At 52.3% G+C, this 21,853-nt stretch overlaps 1 protein-coding gene across 3 annotated transcripts in view; it reads left to right on the top strand.

Annotated features, from left to right (window-relative positions):
* SYNPO (synaptopodin) overlaps positions 1-21,853 on the top strand; it is a 59,967-nt gene that overhangs the window by 12,533 nt on the left and 25,581 nt on the right. For 2 of the 3 annotated variants that reach the window (XM_018050142.1, XM_018050143.1), the window contains exon 2: positions 5,919-6,575. In XM_018050142.1, the coding sequence (XP_017905631.1) occupies positions 6,179-6,575 (397 nt within the window). In that variant the 5' untranslated portion in view covers positions 5,919-6,178. Of the gene's footprint in view, positions 1-5,918; positions 6,576-14,683; positions 14,872-21,853 lie in introns of those variants that run through there. The other variant, XM_018050144.1, reaches the window with a different exon arrangement.

Raw genomic sequence — 21,853 nt, 5'->3', positions numbered from 1 at the left:
TCTTGTTAAGGGACGGTTTCCTGATGCTTCTGGAGCTCTCCCACGGGATGCTCATCCAACACTGGCTCCTCGTGTCCCAGGAGTAGGAGGGGAACCCCGGGAGGAGGGAAATGGGGAGGAAGGAAGAGCAGTCAGAGCAGGCTGGGCAGCCAGAGTGGTGAGGGCTGCAGGTCAAGACAGGAAGAAAGGAGGCTGTGATTGCTCAGTCTGTCCCACAGGTCTGGAGGGACGGGTCAGTAACGTGGGGTCACATTTGCACATCTCTTGGGGACTGACCCTGCCCATTGGAAGATGCCTGGAGAGGGCACACCCAGTGAGGATTTGGGGATGCCTTCAACCTTGCATACTACCATCCCCACCAACCACTCTGCCTTTTTCTGTTGGGAAAACTGAGGCTCATTGAAAGGAAATTACCCTTCCAGAACACAGAGCAAGATAACTTCAATTTGCGGGCTTCCTCAACCTCACCAGTTCTGGGGTTTAAGATTCTCCCTTTGGAGTCAGTGGGGAAGAGATCCCACTCCAACCTTGGCTCCCACCCCCTCCTGGAGAGAGAAGCACTAAGGCAGGAACATACTCTCAGCTCAGACACCTGAGTCCCACAACAGCTCTCCTCCTAGTGGCAGACAGAACTCAGCTCCGGACAGTCCAGACAGTAACCCCCACCTCAGCCCTACTGTGAGGTGCTGCCAGATGGGCGGGGCAGGTAGGTGCACCCTGAGCCATCTGGATCGGTACTGGATTAACCCTTTCCCCAGGGTGACTCCATTTTCATCCCTAGCCTGTACAGTTAGTACCTCAGTCACACTCATTACCACACTTGATAGATATTTATTGAGTGATTCCTGCGTACCAGGCTATGTACCAGGCATTAGAGATAGTCTTTCCCTTCTCCCCCTTCCATCCTCCCATCCTTCCTTCTCATTCATCCATTTGTTTAGTAATTACTTTAACCATTAAAGCAGCACATTCTATGGATATGAGTGATATTTGGAGCTAGACTATCAGGATATGACTCCTGACTCAGTCACTCACTAGCTGTGTGAGCTTGGCCAGTCACGTAAGTTCAATTTCCTTATCTGCAAAATGGGGATAATAATAGCATCTTTCTCACAGGGCTGTGATGAGGGTAACATGAGTTAACGCACACTAAGTGTCTGGAATAGCACCTGACGTAGTAAACACTTCATAAACTGCAGCTATCATCCTTGTCATTGTTATTATGTGCCTGGCCCTGTGCCAGGTGCAGAGGAAGTTCTTCCAAAATGCTGCTCTCACAGGGATGCCTGCACGCCAGCTCTAGCTCCAGCCTCCACCTCCTGCTCTGGCCTTGCTGCCTCCAGTTCCACCCCCAGAACAGGGCCTTGCACTGGCTCCCCCAGCCCAGCAGGGCTACCGTCTCCATCACCTCTCAAAGCAGCAGGAAAGAGTCCAGGCAACTGAAGTCTGTCACAGTTTGACCATGTCCTCTCACCTCTCTTGGCCCTGCCACACACGCCTTAGCCTGTACCTATCCAGGCCCTTGCAGTTCTCCAGGTTCATCCTCAAATGGTCCTGCTTTCTGGGCTTCACTGGGTCTTGATGGATGGAGTACTCTCCACTCATCAGAACGTCAAGCACTTCCTGCCACAGTCCATCAAATTCAACTGAAACATCATCCTTCATCCCCAGGAAGCCCTCCTTCCTTCCCCTCAGCCAAGAATCACGAGATCTGCCTTTGAATCTGCATTTCCCTTTGTTTGCAACTTTTCTTTATCCCATGATCAATGGGGAGCCACAGGAGGTTCCTGAGCGGGTGAGCAGCACACTCAGAGATGCACTTTAGAAGAATGGACCAGATCTTACAGAGGATGGATGGAGACAGGGAGAGTTTGCAGATGGGGAGGCCAGGGATGGTCTTTCAGAGGAATAAGAGTTTAATCTTCCTAGACTCCTTCTCCCCTTTCTGCCTACTCTAGTCTCTTCCTTACAAATCCAGATCCTGTGATTTCCGCAGCATTGACTCAGTAAGTCAGAGGAAAAGCCAAAAGTAGAACCCCAGGCCTGAGCCTGCAATGCATCCACTTAAGCCCTGACCCTCTGCATCCCCTCACTCCGTTTACTTCCTCTGCAGCTGCAAATGCAGGCTAGGGGCCCTGCAGATGATGGAGAGTCAGGGGAGGCCAGACTGGGCTTTCCATTCACCCAGCCTGTGAGCCAAGTATCCCTAGAGCCCCACAGGTGAGCAGCACACAGCCCTGATCCCTCATCCACTGCTGAGTGAAGAAGGAGCCTGTATTTCCCTCAACAACCCTGGGAGGCTGGCTGTGTTTTAATCTGTTTTACAGAAGGGAAAACCAAAGCTCACAAAGAGTCGGGCAGCCAACAAATGGAGGAGACAGAATTCAAACCCAGATCTGATTCCAAAGCCAGCGCCTTTCCCCCACAACACAAGGAACGGCAGAAGGGACTATGAGGCTCCAAGGCCATGTTCCCTGGGCCCACTCATGGCAGAAGCCATCCACAGAAGGAGCCCGGGGAGATCCCAGCAGCAGACCCTCTACAGCCTCGGACAGGGGCTGTAGAGATCAGATGCTCAGCTAGGCTTCCGGTCCTGGGGGCCCTGCTTGCACTCATGGGAGGTCAGGGGAAGGAGGATGGGACCACTCAGGAGGCAGCAGGGGTTATGTGAGGGGCTGAAAGCAGGTGACTTGACACTTGGGCTCTAGCACCAAGCCTGCATCTAAACTTTCTCTACAACCTGGGTGATCCCTTCCCTGTTCTGGGCTCAGAGCCCCCCTCTCCGAGGTAAGCACTGTGGGTATGCTGGACTATTGGCTCTGTGCTAAGGCTGGATGGCCTAGAACCTCGGCCTGCATCCAGAGCAGGGCTGTGGCTTTTAGGGAAGCTGATATTAGAGGACCTCCTCTTGTGTCTGCTGAGACTGGAGCGGGCTCTCTCCTGCCCATGGTGGAGCCCATACCGACGGTGTACTATGTCTGAGTGCAGCCTCAGGGGCCCTGTGGGGTGTTGCAAATGAGTCGGAATATGTGAGTAAGAAGACAGGCCCAGCAGCTCTGCCACTCACCGCCCTGTGACTCTGGATGCTGAAGGTACCTCTACGTGCCTCAGTTTCCCCCTCTGTAGACAGCACTCATGCGGCTGACCCACAGGAGCGTCAGGTCAAAGCCCTGGCCGAGCACCAGCAGATGCTCAGTAAGTGGTGGCTGCCATGATTGTTCTGGGTCCTGACACCCTGCCTTGGCCCCAGGCTCCCGAGTAGGGTGAGTGTTCCAGGGCTTGGGCCCACACGGGGCCTGCCCAGACCCCCCAGCTGGGTTGGGAGTCCTCCCTCCTTGGGAGGGAGATTTGAATTGGAGCGCTCCTGCCAACTCCTCCCCCCCGGCTTGGCAGTGTGAAGACAACGCCGGCCAAAAATATTTGTGTGGGTGGCGGAAAGTTAACTTTTCCGCCTCTCTTTTCTTTCCTGGAAACCGTGGCCACCGTCAAATAGAGCAAAACAGAAGCAGGCATAGAGTGAGGCGAGGCCCCGTGGGGCGTCAGAGGGAGCCCTGCCCCCCCACACCCACTCCCGCCTCCTGCCATCTGGCTCTCTCTCTGGTGGGGTGGTGGCAGTGCTGGTAGGGAGAGCCAAAGGCTTAGAATCATGGAATCCCACGATGCCGGGGTTGGATGGACTCTCCAGCATCATCTGGCTTAAGCCTGCCATGGTGCCTTTGGGCAAAATGACTCCAGAGGGCAGAAAGCACCTGCCCAAGGTCACAGCAGCTAGTTAGGTCTCAGAATTCTCCTGGCCCTGCATGAGATTCTAGATTCTTTGAAACTGTAGTGGCATAAATCTGGCAGCAGCTGGTGAGTGAGAAGGAATTTGGAGACGAATGAGACTCTGGAGCCTCTATTCTCTGGGTCCATCACAGTCAAGGTGCCAGATCTAGGTTCAGAGATCAGCCTTACTAGTTGCTAGCTGTGTGACTTAGGCCGGAAGTCACTTGGCCTCTCTGATCCTCAATTTCCTCACCTCTGAAATGGGATAATAAAAACAGTACCTCCCTCACAGGTGGCTCTGAGGATCTCTTTTGATAACCTAAGTGAATAACCCAGCGTAAGATAGGTGTTTAATATCATGAGTGCCCATTCTCCTCCAAGCAGAAGGCTGGCTTCTCTGTACTGATTTCCCTGCCACTGAGGCTGCTGTAACAGGTGTCTCTTATCTTTCTGACTGAGGTGCCTGTTGGCCTCCCCCTGGTTGGCACTGATGTGCCGTGGCACCTGGGAACATGCTTATCTTTCCTCTGGTCTACCACACTCTGCCAGCACAGCTCCAGCCAGAAGCCAAGGCCTTGACCCAGCCTGCTGAGGTGGAGGATGCCTGACCCTGCCTGTGGACAAAGGTGTGGCCTCCAGGCACTGCAGCAGCAGAGGTCAGCCCAGGCTCTGAGGTTGCCAATGTCCACGGTCTTTCACAGTTCTCAAGATTCTCACCATCCATGGGGCTGCAAGGATTCTCTCCTCCCTGTTTTGCAGTAGGATAAGAGAGTTATAGAGAGTTCAGGTTCTCCCAAGTTCACACAGCTAAGCAGTAGTGGAATACGAGATCTGGTAGCCAATATCTGTAAACTTCAAGGTTTCCTCCCAATGCAACTGGTCATCGACCCTGTCGTAAGCTCTACCTGCCTGTCCTGGGCCATCCGGCCCATCCCTGCCTGGGGCCTTCACAAGTGATGTTCAAATTCTTGTCTCCAAACTGGAACTATCCCCAGCTCTTTAGGCCTCTGTGGAGCTGACTGTGTGCATCTCCCCCGGAAATCCCAAACTGAATTCCCTGCTCCCCTGAACACCTGCTCCTTCCCATTTATTCCTGATCTCTATTAACGAAATCACGCTGTCACCAGAGTGACGAACTGGGCTGCATCCTAGCCTCCTCCCTCTTCCTCCACACCCACTCTCCATCTGCCTCCCAGCCCAGCCAATTCTTCCGCCCAAGTTTCTCTCCAATCTCTCCTCCTTGCATCCCTATAGGAAGCCTCCATCCCCTCTCTCCTGGATTATTCTCATTTTTAACATTTCTAAGTGATCATACTGTTATTATTATTGGCCCTGTTGTCATCCACAGCTCCCCCATCCACAGCTTCATGAGTCAGAGTACCATATCTTCTTTATCCCCATTGGGTCGCCAGGACTTTTTATGGTGTCTAAAATGTAAATAGGAGCTCAAATTTGTGTGTGTGTGGAATAAAAAGAATAGTTGATATGTATTAAGTTATGACTCTGAAACAGTCTTAAACCCTCTGCAACACATTTCCTCACTTAATCCTCATTGCAACACTGAGATGGAAATATTACAGTTCCTGTTTTACAGATGTGGATGCTGAGGTTCACAAGGTCATGTGGCTTGTTGCCCATCACACAGGTGGGATTCTAGCTCAAAGCCTGGGCACCACATCCTTGGTGCAGAGCCTCCTCAGGGGGTTGTGCCCCTTGTTCGTACCCTCTGCACCAGCATTCCTGTGATTCCTGTGGCACAGGTACCTTTGGGCCACATGAGAGAATTTTTTCTAGGAGGTGCCCAAATAAATATTTTTAAATAACTAGATATTTATTTAATGCGTATTAAGGGGGGGGGAATGACTTAGCACAACATAATTGTGGTTTTCTGCAATTACTGCTTAAGATAAGTCTAAAATAACAGAAGTTATTTAAAGTTGATTTATGGGAAGATAAAAAGCAAATAAAGTGTCAGGTGGCATAAGGGTATAGCAGAAATTGGGGGTGTCGAATGACTAAAGCTTGGGACTTTCCTGCAGACACGTGAGACCCAAATCCCAGTCAGTTCTCAGGGTCCCCCTAAAGTGGACTCAGAAATTCTGGCTGTAACACCCAGTGAACCATCTCACGCAGTTTCTTTTCTCCCTCTGCAGATAGATCGTCTTGAAGGGGAGACCTCACAGACAAGAGACAGGTTAAGAAGGAAGCCTTGGGGGTCCACCACCACCCCCCCAGCCAGGAAGGCTTGCAGTTGGACCCCCTTCCAGCTCTGTGAATTGGCTGAGGAAGGAAGGGCAACCAGAAGCCAGAGAAGGCCCCAGGAAGAGCAGAGACCAACAATCACGCAAGCGTCTCTGGCCCCAGCCCCAGTGTGGGCGCCAGCTTCTTTGTGTCCGTGAGGAGAGGCTGAACCATGCTGGGCCCCCACCTCCCATCCCTACCACCGGCACCCAGCGAAGGCAGGTCTACACCCTGCGCCTTTGGGATCCCTGATGGCAGCTACAGGTGTCTGGCCTTGGAGGCCGAGGAGAGTGGTGGTGAGGAGGGCCTGCAGGGAGAGGCAGGGCTCACAGACTTGGAGGAAGACCGAGTGGCCAGCAGGAGTGGGGACAAGGCCTGCAGAGCCACCCAAGGGCCACCACAGCTTCCCAGAGCCCTGGGCACCCGGCCATCCAGTTGCTCCAGGGAGGCACGAGGGGTTTCCCAGCTTGACAACAGAGCCAATCAGGCCGGGGACACCATGAAGGTCCAGCAGGTGATGACAGCCAGCCTTAGCCCCAGCCTGGGGCCCAGGATTGCCCAGAAACCAGGTAAGCTCATGGCCCTTTTCCCCTGAACTGCCAGAGTCATGGAGGACCCCACAGGGGCTTAACATGTACACACACCTCTGGCCATATTTTCCCATGGTACACAAGAGTCCATCTGAGTCTCATGGGCCTGCACAGACTAACAGTCGTGGAGACACAGGGGAGGCTGTGCCATCCGTGTCATTCCAGCTGGACCACATCTAAGTGCACTCTTGGCTCTGCCAAAGATGGCACGTGAGAAGGCAGTGAGAGAAAGCCATGTTATCATGCTTGGTTAAAAAAAAGCCCATCGCTCACTCTTGTCTGCCTGTTAATCATTCCTGGTAACAAATGACCTTGGAGTGGGAACAACTGATGGGGTGGGACCATCTCGCTGAACGCACTGAGCACAGCTAGTTGAGGGTGCTGGGGACGCAGTACTGGGCCACACAGGTGTGGTCCCTGCCCTCATGGAGCTTTTGAAGTAGAGACTGAGCCTCTGATCTAAACAGACCTCCTGATATTACAGGTGGGAAACTGAGGCCCAAAGTGAGGAAGAGACAGCTCCTGGTCAGCCTGTGGGTGGTTGAGGTGAGCCCATATTCCTCATCTGGGCCTCAGTTTTCCATCTGTTAGAGGTGACAGAGGTACGTCACCAGGACTGCAGTGAGGGCCCAGTGACAGCGTGTAGGGGAGAGCTTGGTGAACGTGGCACGAAGGAAGGAAGGAAGGGTGATCAATTTCCTATGGTGGCAGGAGACAGCTGAGCAGGGCGGGACAGGGAAACCCACACTGAGTCACCTCCACTGCCAGGCCCATGGAAACGCTGAAGTGGGTCCAGATGGGAAGGACATGAGCCGGACCACGCTCACTCAGGCATGAGACGCTGCCAGCAGATCCCGGGGTGCAGGGCATGTGGGGGACCCAGGCCTGGGAGGGCTCGTGCGTCAGGAAACTGAAGGAGCACTTCATTTCTGTGCAGGCGTTGCTGACATCCAACCTGGCATCTCACCAGCCTCCTGCCCACTCTCTTTTCTGAAATAATTCTCCCCAGGGTCTGACCAACCCCCACGGCCACGGTTTCCTATTCCCTTACAACAGGGAGCAGGGAGGAGGGGACATACAACCAAGGAGAAGACTTTGATGCACCTAGCTCAGGAAGGGCGGAGGGTCCCAGGAGGATCCAGCAGCCTTGAACTTGGAGACAGACCTCCAGGTCCCCTAGAGCTGGGAGCCCCAGGATCTGCTCCCTCCCCTCTCATAGACCATGGCTAGGGTCAGGAGACATGGGTGGCAGTTCTGGATCCCCTCAAATCCTTTCCCAGTTTCTTCATCCATGAAAATAAGAACATGAGCCCTATCTACCTCACAGAACTATCATGAGGTTGCAGGCTAATTTAGATAAGCATGTAAGGGATGCTGATAGCAACTAAAATGATCATCAGCAGCTCAACAACACAATAGCTATTATTTGTTGAGCCCTTCCCCAAACAGTAACGCTGAAGAAACTGAAGTTGAACGGTTTTATGAAGACCTACAAGATCTTTTAGAATCAACACCCAAAAAAGATGTCCTTTTCATTATAGGGGACTGGAATGCAAAAGTAGGAAGTCAAGAAACACCTGGAGTAACAGGTAAATTTGGCCTTGGAATGTGGAATGAAGCAGGGAAAAGACTAATAGAGTTTTGCCAAGAAAATGCACTGGTCATAGCAAACACCCTCTTCCAACAACACAAGAGAAGACTCTACACATGGACATCACCAGATGGTCAACACCGAAATCAGATTGATTACATTCTTTGCAGCCAAAGATGGAGAAGCTCTATACAGTCAACAAAAACAAGACCAGGAGCTGACTATGGCTCAGATCATGAACTCCTTTCAAATTCAGACTTAAATTGAAGAAAGTAGGGAAAACCGTTAGACCATTCAGGTATGACCTAAATCAAATCCCTTATGATTATACAGTGGAAGTGAGAAATAGATTTAAGGGCCTAGATCTGATAGATAGAGTGCCTGATGAACTATGGACTGAGGTTCGTGACATTGTACAGGAGACAGGGATCAAGACCGTCCCCATGGAAAAGAAATGCAAAAAAGCAAAATGGCTGTCTGGGGAGGCCTTACAAATAGCTGTGAAAAGAAGAGAGGTGAAAAGTAAACGAGAAAAGGAAAGATATAAGCTTCTGAATGCAGAGTTCCAAAGAATAGCAAGAAGAGATAAGAAAGCCTTCTTCAGTGATCAATGCAAAGAAATAGAGGAAAACAACAGAATGGGAAAGACTAGAGATCTCTTCAAGAAAATTAGAGATACCAAAGGAACATTTCATGCAAAGATGGGCTCAATAAAGGACAGAAATGGTATGGACCAAACAGAAGCAGAAGATATTAAGAAGAGGTGGAAAGAATACACAGACGAACTGTACAAAAAAGAGCTTCACGAGCCAGATAATCATGATGATGTGATCACTAATCTAGAGCCAGACATCTTAGAATGTGAAGTCAAGTGGGCCTTAGAAAGCATCACTACAAACAAAGCTAGTGGAGATGATGGAATTCCAGTTGAGCTGTTTCAAATCCTGAAAGATGATGCTGTGAAAGTGCTGCACTCAATATGCCAGCAAGTTTGGAAAACTCAGCAGTGGCCACAGGACTGGAAAAGGTCAGTTTTCATTCCAATCCCAAAGAAAGGCAATGCCAAAGAATGCTCAAACTACCACACAATTGCACTCATCTCACATGCTAGTAAAGTAATGCTCAAAATTCTCCAAGCCAGGCTTCAGCAATATGTGAACCGTGAACTCCCTGATGTTCAAGCTGGTTTTAGAAAAGGCAGAGGAACCAGAGATCAAATTGCCAACATCCGCTGGATCATGGAAAAAGCAAGAGAGTTCCAGAAAAACATCTATTTCTGCTTTATTGACTATGCCAAAGCCTTTGACTGTGTGGATCACAATAAACTGTGGAAAATTCTGAAAGAGATGGGAATACCAGACCACCTGATCTGCCTCTTGAGAAATCTGTATGCAGGTCAGGAAGCAACAGTTAGAACTGGACATGGAACAACAGACTGGTTCCAAATAGGAAAAGGAGTATATCAAGGCTGTATATTGTCACCCTGCTTATTTAACTTCTATGCAGAGTACATCATGAGAAACTCTGGGCTGGAAGAAACTCAAGCTGGAATCAAGATTGCCAGGAGAAATATCAATAACCTCAGATATGCAGATGACACCACCCTTATGGCAGAAAGTGAATAGGAACTAAAAAGCCTCTTGATGAAAGTGAAAGAGGAGAGTGAAAAAGTTGGCTTAAAGCTCAACATTCAGAAAACGAAGATCACAGCACCTGGTCCCATCACTTCATGGGAAATAGATGGGGAAACAGTAGAAACAGTGTCAGACTTTACTTTTGGGGGCTCCAAAATCACTGCAGATGGTGACTGCAGCCATGAAATGAAAAGATGCTTACTCCTTGGAAGAAGAGTTATGACCAACCTAGAGAGCATATTCAAAAGCAGAGACATTACTTTGCCGACTAAGGTCCATCTAGTCAAGGCTATGGTTTTTCCTGTGGTCATGTATGGATGTTAGAGTTGGACTGTGAAGAAGGCTGAGCGCCGAAGAATTGATGTGTTTGAATTGTGGTGTTGGAGAAGACTCTTGAGGGTCCCTTGGACTGCAAGGAGATCCAACCAGTCCATTCTGAAGAAGATCAGCCCTGGCATTTCTTTGGAAGGAATGATGCTAAAGCTGAAACTCCAGTACTTTGGCCACCTCATGCGAAGAGTTGACTGATTGGAAAAGACTCTGATGCTGCGAGAGATTGGGGGCAGGAGGAGAAGGGGACAACAGAGGATGAGATGGCTGGATGGCATCACGGACTCGATGGACGTGAGTCTGAGTGAAATCCGGGAGATGGTGATGGATAGAGAGGCCTGGCGTGCTGCAATTCATGGGGTCGCAAAGAGTCAGACACGACTGAGCAACTGAACTGAACTGAACTCATGTGCCAATTCCACTGTGCTAAGAGCTTCACACATATCATTTCATTTAATCACAAAACAATTCCCTAAGGGACATACTGTTACCATCTCCATTATACAGACGAGAAGACTGAGGCCCAGAGACTATAAGTAACTCGTCTAAGACTCCCAGCTAGCAAGCTCCAAGGCCATAATTCAGTCACAGTGTTTGCATGTGGGCTTTGCTCTTGGCTACCACTGTGTTCTGGATCTATATGGGAGAGTGCTGGGGAGAGAGCTGTCTGCTGACACCTTGGAGGGGAAGAGACCATGTATGCAGAGACAACCATTAATGGGTTCTGTTGGCTTCTCACACGGAGCTGGTCCATTTCATGATATCTCATTCTTATTGGTCTTACTCTGGCCTTTCAAGGTAGGTTTTATTATCCCCATTGTACAGGTGAGGTAATTGAGGCTCAGAGACTTAAGCCCAAGGTCCTAGTCAACACTGGAGCTGAGACTATGATCTTTTTCTTCTTGCTCACAGTCTGGTTCATTCTTCTCTTTAACATCTAGCCATATGGTTATCTAGTTATGTCCTGAACATTTCCCAGGACAGAAGAGGCAGGAGTGACCTCAGGAGGATGGAGTGGGCAGGGAAGACTTCTCAGAAGTAGAGGCAGAGAAGAAGCTGGGTCTTGCAAGAGAGCAGAAACCTGGGTGGTCTTGGGTCGGAGCCTACACTAGCCTTTCTGCTCCCTTGGGAAAGGGAGTGGCCACAGTCCCTTCTCTCTGCCTGGATATCCAGAAGGAAGAGGCCTGTGGAGCTGCCAGATTATTAGTGGGTTAGGGCTTCCTTTTAAAGCTTCCTCCCATTACTGCCAAAGGATTATAAGCATCTTCAGACAATTACATCCATCCTTCCACAATTATACCTGCCTCTCTTGAGTGCTCCCTGGAAGTTTTAAGCATGGGCCAAGGCATCTTCTGCCATTGGGCATCCAGCACTTGGGGTAGGTGGGATCCAGTGGCATTTCTCTAAGGCCTGGGTACCAACTGAGCAGGGTCGAATGGGGTCCTTAGCAGGCTGGAGGGTCAGGGGATGCAAAGAGATGAAGTGGGCAGCAGACTGCAGCTCAGCTTTCTTGCCATCAACTGCTGCCAACTTGAGAGAAGAAACGTGGGAAGGAAAGTTACCTAGCGCTCCTCATCAGCGCTAGTCAGTCTATAGCTCACCAGAGAGCCCCTCGCTGTCCTTTCCACAGAGTCTCAGCTGATCATAACTGGCAGGGCTTGCTGAAATTATCCTATAGTTAATCTTGTGGGGATTCTAAAGTCCAGAGATGGCAAGTAGCTTGTCCAAGGTCACACAGTAAGCTGGTGGCAAAGCCAGAGAGGGAACCCAGGGTTTCTACCTCCCAGTTCAGCTGCCAGGCCCTGGGCTTAATGCTTTGTGTGGGCTATTTCGTCTCATCCTCTAAACAACCCTAAGAAGTGCACGCTTTTCTTAACTGTTTCACAGATGAGGAAACTAAGGCATATCAAGTTTAAGTGACAAGTCAAAGTCTTAGGCTGGTGGGTGGAGGAGCTGACATTTCAACCCCGGGAGGTCTGGCCCATGCTTTCAACCACCCTCTGTGCTGCGTTGTCTCCATGGAGACAAGGCAGCAGGCTGTGTTTTCCACCCACGGGGCTGGGGAAGGTTGGGCTCTGAGGGATGGTGGGGGATTCTGCCAAGCCATATCCTCTCCTCCCAGGGAGACCAGGGACCCACTGCCAGTCCAACCCCTTCTCTGCCCAGGGCTTTGGGAGACCCACCTTCCCTCCTCTCCAGGCCATTGTTTTTGGGGGCCTGGGGTATCGGGAGGATTTGGAGACCCTTCCAACTCTACTGGACATAGCTCCGAGCCTCTGGGGTGGAGATGCGGGTATGGATCTGGGTTGTCAGGGTAGCCCTGCCCCTGGCCACATCTATCCCATTGAGGTAGAGGAGTCAGTGTCCATGGTGAGAGCTGACAGTGGTCACTGGGCCAGGGACAAGGCCCCTGCTCCTCAGGCCCGTGGAAGAGAGGCCAGAGGCAAGGTCCCACCTACTCCCCTTCCCTCCCTTCACCAAGGTGACCATAATAGGGGGTGATGGTATAGAGGCAGGGCTCACAGGTTCACATATACTTCACGCATGTACCCACACATACACGCTCACACCCCCTGCAAGCATAGGTACAAGCAAATGATGTCTACACACCATGAAAGTGAAAGTGAAGTCGCTCAGTCGTGTCTGACTCTTTGCGACCCCATGGACTGTAGCCTACCAGGCTCCTCTGTCCAAGGGATTTTCCAGGCAATAGTACTGGAGTGGATTGCCATTTCCTTCTCCAGGGGATCTTCCTGACCCAGGGATCAAACCCCGGTCTCCCACATTGTAGACAGACGCTTTATCGTCTGAGCCACACCATGTTCTTACGCAAATACTCATGGGTATATATTCACATCTGCACACATGTGCATACACGTACGTGCTCTCAGACACCAACACACCCGTGTATAGGGTAGGCATTGGCCACATACCCTCCCACAGACCTCTGCCTCACTCATGCAGGTCTAACTTTCACATGTGGGCACATCCATCAAATTTGTATACATAGCAGTCCCATCAGTAAACATACAACCACACACATTCCTTCCCTCAGACAGAGGTTAGAAGCATGTTCTTCTCTCCATTTTCCTGTGCTCACACACCTACACTGTGCAATCTCTCTTGCAGGCACACACGTTTTTTCTGCAGGCATATCCACTCTGCACACCCACTGTCACACGCCCACATACAGACCGAACCGCTTTCTGTCCTTCCTTTTCTCCATCTTTTTCACTTTCATACCCACCCACGCAGTAATCCTAGCCTCCCTCCCTCTCTCTCTCTGTCTCCCACACAGTTTGTTTCCTGCTTTCTCACAGGCTGGGCTATAGCGTATGCACTCACAGAGCAGGCAATATGCTGCCTGATGCCAATCCCCCAACCCCTTCAGGGCCCGCTCCCCCACCATGCCAACTGGGGCAGCCCTGGCACAAGAGCAGCCACTGGGTCAGAGGAACTCTCTGTGGCCAAGAAGCCAAGCAGAGGATCAGGAGAAGATGGGGAGGGCTTGTCCTGTCTGTGAACTGACCCCATGCACTCCAAGTCCATCTGCGGAGGAAAGGGGACATCTCAAACCAGGCCACTTGCGGCTCTGCCTTTCACAGAACCTCAGGTGGGTGGGCTTACGTCAGCACATTTCCAACTTCCTCTAGCAGAAATCGAAACACAGAACCCTGATAGAAAAACCATGCAAGTGGAATCATCCTGGTTAGGGGGGTGGGGCACTTGGAACCCAGGGAAACTTTGGTGAAAACCCAGGACAGAGTTTTTCCAAGTGTGGTTTTGTTTCAGAATTGCTGGGGGAATGAAGAGTGCTTATTATTCCAAGTCCACTGCCAGCCCTTCCACCACTGGGAGGAGGCACCTGATGGTGGAAATCTCAACTTTCCACAGCGTCCCTGTTTGATTCTGATGCACAACGACCCCTGCCATGGGCCTCTGAGCATCACTGCCTCTGTTGTTGCTGGCCCACCAGTTAAGTCAGGGGATGGCCCCAGACAGCCTGGAAGGTGACAGTCCTCCTCAACCCCCCTTTGCCTAAGTCCTTGCGCAGTCCTGCCTGCCCAAGTCCTGAACGGTTATTCTAGTTACTGCTGCTGAGGAGCGAGGGGATGGGCCTGAGAGGGTAGGCATCTGAGTCTGAAAGGAAACGGGCTGGTGAGACTGGAGGTGCTGTCAGTTACGGGGGACAGGATCACAAAGACAGATTTAAAATGGAGTTAATGGGAAGGACAGAGGAAAGTGGGTGGGGGTGAATAGATGCGAGAGACAAGAAGAAACTGAGCGAAATAGCGGCAGAATTTAGGGACCGACCAAGAGAGAGAGAAATTGAGGAAACAGAGACACTCAAGCAGCAGAGAGTGAGGCCAGGGAGAGGAAAGAGGGGAGGAGACCCACGGGGAGGCTGCAGGCTGAGCCCCAGGGGGAGGGAATCGCACCTCCGAGGGCTGGGCGGGGCGCGCGGGGCGGCGCTAGGGCCCCGGGGAGCGGGCGGCTGGAGCTCGGCTCGCCAGCCCGCCCAGCCCTCCCGGCTCCGGGTCCCCGCAGCCCGCTAGGCGGTGGTGGAGGGGGCCGTGGCGGAGGCTCCGAGGGGCCAACCTGCGTGGGGTGGGGGCGGCGGCGGGGGGTCTCGCTCAGGGTGGGGCGCGCTGATGGACGCGGCCAGGTGCGCGGAGGTGGCGGCGCTGGTGAGATCTGGGACCAGGCGCCGAGGCTGGAGGTGAGTGAGGGGTGCCGGCCCGGCAGGGGTGCCGGCGCCCAGCAAGCCTCTCCCCTTCCCACCTGTGTCGGTCCGGGTGCCGCCCAGGTGGAGGTGCAATCTGGGCTCCAGTCCCCACAGGCAGGGTGACCTTGGCCAAGTGGCTGCTACACGCTGGGCCTCAGTTTCCCCACCTGTACAGTGGGACGGCAGAGGAGGGGGGCTGGGGAAATCTCGAAGCCTCGAAGCAGCTCAGCGGTGGAGGAGGGGGTCGCGGGGGAACACCCCCGACGCCGGGCACCTACTCCCCGAGGCTGCGTGGGAGATCCAGCCCTTGAGCCCCAATCCGCCAGCAGATCACGGCTGGGACAGCCCGGGCTCGCAGGTGGGCGACAGCCGGAGGTGTGCGCACCCATACCAGTTCTGGGGAAGAGGGGAACGGCTGGACTCTCTAAAGCTGAAAGCCGCGGGTTGGGTTGGGCTCCTTGCTGGGTTGACCAACATGGGCGCCTGTGGGGCAGAGGGAACGGCGTGTGCTGGGCCCGCGCCCCCCCTCTTCCCGCGGGCGGGGCGCCCACCTCGCTGTGCTGGCTAGGCACGCAGGATCTGGGCCCCGCAAACCGCGCGGGGGGGCGGAGGGGCTGGGGACCTGCGCAAGCCCCACCTAGGGAAATCGAGGCCTCTCCTGAGTGCCTACGGGGGCGAGGTGGAGCTGCCCTCCAGGCTCTACATCACATTCTCACAATTCGCCCTGTGTGCCAAGGTGATTGCTGAGGCCGGACAGCTGAAGGGTGGGGCTCCTATCTAACTTAACCACTGCACCGCCGCCTCGGCGGGCTCCGGGCTCCGTCCAGAGCCCTGACAGGACCTTTCTGAGAACTCAGAGGAGAACGTCTCCCTCCCTCCCCACCTCCACTCCAGGTTATAAGCTAATTCTGGCCGGGGACAGGACTTCCTGTGTTCCGTGGGTCTGGGTTGCTCACAAAGGACAAGAGCCAGTGGGGAAGCATCGTGTAAACCGGTCCCACCCTAACCCGCCTGGCAGGTGGCACGGGAATCCAGCACTTTGCTCTCTGATCTTGGGCCAAGCACCCTGCCCTCTCCGACTTCCAGTGAGAGGGTGGGCGGGTGGCCTCTGAGGGGCTACCTGCATTGAAGACAGCAGCCACTGGTAGAGGCTTTAGGGGCAGTCAGAGGTTACCCCACCCTTATCATGGTGCAAGGATCAGGATGAGATAGGATGCTGCTCAGAGGGACTAGGGTACGCTAGGTAAGGGATTGGAAGCCTTGCAGGCGCCAGCCTGCCTGTCCCCAACCCCAGGCCTGGGCCCCATCCTGTCTTGGGGAACAGCACCACAGACAGACTGATGCCCTCTTCCTGCTCCCAGACCTGTTGTGTTATGTCAGACAGTGGGGTGGCACCTTGAGGGAGATGAAAACACTGTGTCTGCATGGGGCGGGAATCCCTGCCTCTGTCTCCCAGTGGGATCTTGCACTGGTTCCTCCTCTCTTCCTTATCTGTACAATGAGGGCAATGGACTCAGATCACGCTAGATATTCAGAGAACTTCCCAAAAGTGAATTGTTTGCTGCTCTGCCAACCTTGGCTCCCAATCGCCACTTTGCAGGCTGGCCCTTGGGACCACCCCCCTTCTCTCCAGTCTAGTACCTAAATGAAACTGTGGTTGAAATCAGGATTTACATGGTTAAAATAAGGCCTTTAACTCCTTCCTTCCCTTGTTATCTGTTACTTTTCCCCTAAGGTGAGAAAAAAAGAAAACTAAATAAATAAAGACAAAAAACCCTGTGGCATTTCTAGCCTGGCCTAATCCCAGCTAATCCCTAGCCTCTTCAGTCAGCATTTTATCTAATCTCTCCATTTTAGAGCTGGGGAGACTGAGACCAGGGAATGGAAGAGATTGGCTCGGGGGGTTCTGTGAGGAGAAGGCAGCAGAGCCCCCTTTCCTTGGGACAGAGCAGCTCCTTGACAAGCAGGAGGGCCAGTGTGGCCAAGGAGCCTCTGGAGAGATGGGAGAAGTGCAAGAAGAGTCCCCTGCACGTCTCCTCTCCAGCCCTAGTCATGCCTCATCTCCCTGGGTGACACTCGTTTCCCTGAGCCCACCCCACATCCCTGGGCACTGGGCTGGGCAGGGGTCAGCCCACTTTCTCCACCTGCCAGGACAGCCGTGGGCCAGGCTGAACACACCTCCCGGCCTAGGGGCCTGGCCTGGGAGGCACCTTCTCCTTCAGGGCAGCTCCCAGGCTCCCAGACATGAGCTCATCGGAGCTGCTGGTGCCAGGAAGGGAGGGACTGAGGGGGAAGCAGGCCACACTGCCCAGACTGGGGCACTGAAGGCCCCTGGGGCAGTGGAGAGGCTCAGCGGTCCAGGCCTGGCAGGCTCTGGCCCCACTGTAGTGTGAAGGCAAGGAAAAGACAGGTCAGCAGAGGGTTAGCTGGGGTGGGCATGGGGGCGGGCTTCGTGCTGCGGGGGCCCCAGTGCAGAGGTGCAGGTACCAGGCTGACCTCTGCCACTTGTCTGCCACATGACCTTGGGTGAATCCCTGTATGGACCTCAGGGTCCCTGTCTAATTAGCGGGTGCAGGGTCCTTAGGCACTGGCGTTACAATAGTGATGATAGACAAGTCCCTGCCCTCAAATTGCATTTTGAGAGAGAGAGAGAGAAGAAAAAGGAAAGCAAAGAAATCAGCAGGACAGTTTTAGATAGATAAAAGTCGTAGGAAAAACAACAGAAGGCCATGTTGCAAATTTGGCGAGTGCTTAGAGGGGCTTCTTCGTGCTGGTGGGTAGGGAAGGCCTCTCACCGGAGGGGACACCTGAGCGGAAACCTGAATGGTATTTGAAGGTGTGGTCATGGCAGGCTTTGTGGAGTTGGCTTGTCCAGAACTTGGGTCTAGAAGAATGGTAAGAATTTGGTTGGGAGGAAAGATGTTTCAGAGGACGGTAAATACTCTAAACTAAGAGCTGGGGGTGCAGAGTTGGATGGGCATGGGCTGTGGGTTACGAAAATGCCTTCATCCCTCAGTGCTTCGGGCTGTGAACCCAAAGGAACCCAGGCCCGTGAGGGTCATGGGGTGGCTGGGCTCTGCTGAGTTAGGCCTGTGAGTGTGAGCTCAGAGTCTTTTGTGAACTGTCATTGGACACTGTGGCTCAATTGCTACCCAGTGCGGCCAGAGGAGGAGTCAGCATGGGGACAGCCTCCAAGCCCTGTAACTCCAGAGGTGCACAAAATCCCTCTCTCCAGAATGAAATCTTCACCAACTGGCTGCTGCCTGAAATTCCACCATCCTAGCTTCATCTTTTCCACTCAGTGAGGCAGTGTAGTATAGGGGTGTGTTGACCCGACCCTACCCTACCCAGCCCTCTAGGGCTGCTGCCGGTGAAGCAAAATTCTGTCTACTCCTGTGCTAGCCACTTTCTGCATGCCTGATATACAGACCCTGGGGCTGGACCCCTGGACTCTCTCTGGCTTTCTGGGAGATCTTGAGCATGTTACATAACCTCTCTCGGCTTATGTTTCCTTGTCTATTACCACAGACACAATAGCAGACCCTATCCTGTACTGTTGTTCTAAAAATTTAACGCGAAGATAAGAATAACTATTACCTCTTAAATAGTATTACCATGTTTTGATCTCTGTTAAAATAGCAAGCCCTGGAGAAGACGGACACTCGCTCAAGACTTGTATCTCAGTGTATGTTACTTTTTGACGTTTAGCCAGGAACAGGTTTTGATAGTGGGAGGATGGGCACAGTATAGTGGATAGGGCCTGGATTGAGCTTCAGGAATAGATACTTGAACCCCCTGCCTCAGCTAACAGGCTGGTGGTCTTGGACAAATCATTTGCTCCCTCGGGGGCTCAGGCTTCGGTTCTGAGCTACTATGGAATGGACTAGGAAGGATGGAAGGGGATTGTGAGTGGGAAAGAGCTCGACAGACACGAAAACCACTGGGCTGGCAGGAGGGGCAGCCACCAGGGTGGGGGAGGAGGGGACAGGTCAGATGCGCCCCAGAGATAGGAGAGGGGGCTGACGTGAGACTGAATTACGTGAGACTGCATGTAATCCTCTGGAATAAAATCTCTTGGAGACTAAGTGTTTGACAGATAAAAGCCAAAGTTCTTGGGAAATAGTTATCTTTTAGGGTTACTGTGTGCCAGAGTGTTTTAAATTCTTTACATGTCAGCAACTCTGTGAAGTAAGTACTATTATAAGTACTATTATTATCAACAGTTTACAGATGTGAAACAAAGGCACAGAGAGGTTAAGTGAGCTTCCCAAGGTCACTCAGCTGGTGACCGGCCACGTTCAAACCCAGGCCTTTGGCCCCAAAGCCTTCGTGTTTAACTCCTGTACAGCATGCTCTCTCCTGCCTTATGGAGTGCCAGAGGCTCAGAGGGGCCAAGCCACGTGCCTGAGAACATACTTCATTCCCCTCTGACCCTCATCATCCCTGCCCCCTAGGTGCTGGAAGGAGGAGCCTCCCTGGGTCTGGGGTTCTGAGGTGCACCCTTGAGCCAACTCAGCCTCTTGTCTTCCCCGCTCTCCCTCCTCTGGGAGCAGGTTGGGGAGGATGGAGGGCACTGGGAGTGCTGTGGACACAGGAGGCTCTGCCAGGGCCTGATGAGCGGGCGTCCTTAGTGTCGGTCGTGACACCTGAGTGGATCCCAAAGCTGGAGCTGTAATACACGCCCCCCACGGAGTCTGGCATGACTCCATCACTGGATGGATGGCAGAAACTGAGGTCGGAGAGTCCAGGGACAGGCCCCAGGCCCGAGTCTCCTCTCATGCTTTCCAGGCTGCTCAGGACTCGTGGGCTTCATGAGGATGTGGGACTTGGGGACCCTCCCACCGATGGCCAAGGTGGCCCCTGGTCTCAGCCAGGATGTGATTCCTGACATGGCGCCTTTGAGGACGGCACATGAAGTTGGGGGAGGGGGAGGGTGCTGATTAAAAAATAGACTGTCACGCGCATGAGGAACAGGCCTGCCACCGCCCAGCTCTTGCCAGTTGGCTCCCAACACCCAGCTGCCAGGCCCCACTCAGGGCTCCTCCAGGAGGCCCCGCCTATCCCAGCACTGGCTCTGGGCCTGAGGCTGGATGCTCCCAGACACCTCGCCTCTCCTCCTCCACCTCCAGGTGGATGGTGCCCTCACTGGGCCTGGGTGGGCCTGTTGGCTTTAAGCTGTGCAGGGGGTAGGGGGGTGGGAGTCTGGCATCCCCACACACTGGCTCTGTGGCCTTGAATGCGGCCCTTTGCCACTCCGGCCTCAAACACGGAGGAGCAATGTTACCAGCTAAAGCTCATTCCTGCTTCCAGAGCCTTTTCTCAGATTCCCCTGCTCGTTTAGGCCTGACCACCAGCGCTCCTCGTTTAGAGAGGTGATGTGCCCTGTGAAGCCCACTCAGCTGGAGTGTAGTAGGGCAGAGGGTTAGAACCACATCATCTTCCAAGTCCTAGTCCCTTACAGCTTCTCCAGGGTAAGAAAAGGCGTTGAGAGCCACGGAGGTAGATGTGAACGCAGTTCTTATTCATTTATTCCCTCATTCAGTCAGCAAATGTTTATTCAGCCCAACTATGGCCTAGACCATAAGACTGGAAAAGGTCGATTTTCATTCCAATCTCAAAAAGGCAATGCCAAAGAATATTCAAACCACTGTACAACTGCACTCATTTCACATGCCAGCAAGGTAATGCTCAAAATCCCTCAAGCTAGGCTTCAGAAGTACGTGGACCAACAACTTCCAGATGTACAAGCTGGATTTAGAAGAGGCAGAAGAACTAGAGATTGCCAGCATCCACTGGGTCATAGAAAAAGCAATGTAATTCCAAAAAATATTCCTACTTCTGTTTCATTGACTATGTTAAAGCCTTTGACTATGTGGATCACAACAAACTGTGGAAAATTCTTAAAGAGATGGGAATGGCAGGCCACCTTACCTACCTCCTGAGAAACCTGTGTGTGGGTCAAAAACAACAGTTAGAACCAGACGCGAAACAATGGACTGGCTTAAAATTGGGAAAGGAGCATGTCAAGACTGTATGTTGTCACCCTGTTTATTTAACTTATATGCAGAGTACATCATGCAAAATGTTGGACTGGATGAAGCGCAAGCTGGAATCAAGATTGCTGGAAGAAATATTAATCACTTCAGATATGCAGATGATACCACTCTAATAGCAGAAAGCAAAGAGAAATTAAAGAGACTCTTCATGAGGGTGAAAGAGGAGCATGAAAAAGCTGGTTTAAAACTCAACATTCAAAAGCTAATATCATGGTATCTGGTCCCATCACTGCATGGCAAATAGATGGAGGGAAAGAGGAAACAGTGACAGATTTTATCTTCTTGGGGTCCAAAATCACTGTAGACGGTGACTGCAGCCATGAAATTAAGAGACATTTGCTCCTTGGAAGAAAAGCTATGACAAACCTAGAGAGCATATTAAAAAGCAGAGACATCACTTTGCCAACCAAAGTCCGCATAATCAAAGCTATGGTTTTTTCAGTAGTCACATACAGATGCGAGAGTTGTACATAAAGAAGGCTGAGCACTGAAGAACTGATGCTTTCAAACTGCGGTGCTGAAGAAGACTCTTGAGAGTCCCTTGGACAGCAAGGAGATCAAACCAGTTAATCCTAAAGGAAATCAACCCTGAATATTTACTTGTAGGACTGATGCTGAAGCTCCAATACTTTGGCCACCTGATGCAATGAGCCGACTCACTGGAAAAGACCCTGATGCTGGGAAGGACTGAGGGCAGGAGGAGAAGTGGGTAACAGGATGAGTTGGTTGGATGGCATCACCAACTCCATGGACATGAGTTTGAGCAAACTCTGGGTGATAGGTCAGGGAAGGTCAAGGAAGCCTGGCGTGCTGCAGTCCATGGGGTCACAAAGAGTGGAACACGACTTAGTGACTAAATAACAACAAAAAATGGCCTAGGCATTGGGGCAGGGATACAGCAGAGAAATGATAGTCGAGGC

Source organism: Capra hircus, chromosome 7, assembly GCF_001704415.2.
Source record: "Capra hircus breed San Clemente chromosome 7, ASM170441v1, whole genome shotgun sequence".
Classification (NCBI taxonomy): Eukaryota; Metazoa; Chordata; class Mammalia; order Artiodactyla; family Bovidae; genus Capra; species Capra hircus.
This window is presented reverse-complemented; position numbering and strand designations above follow the sequence as displayed.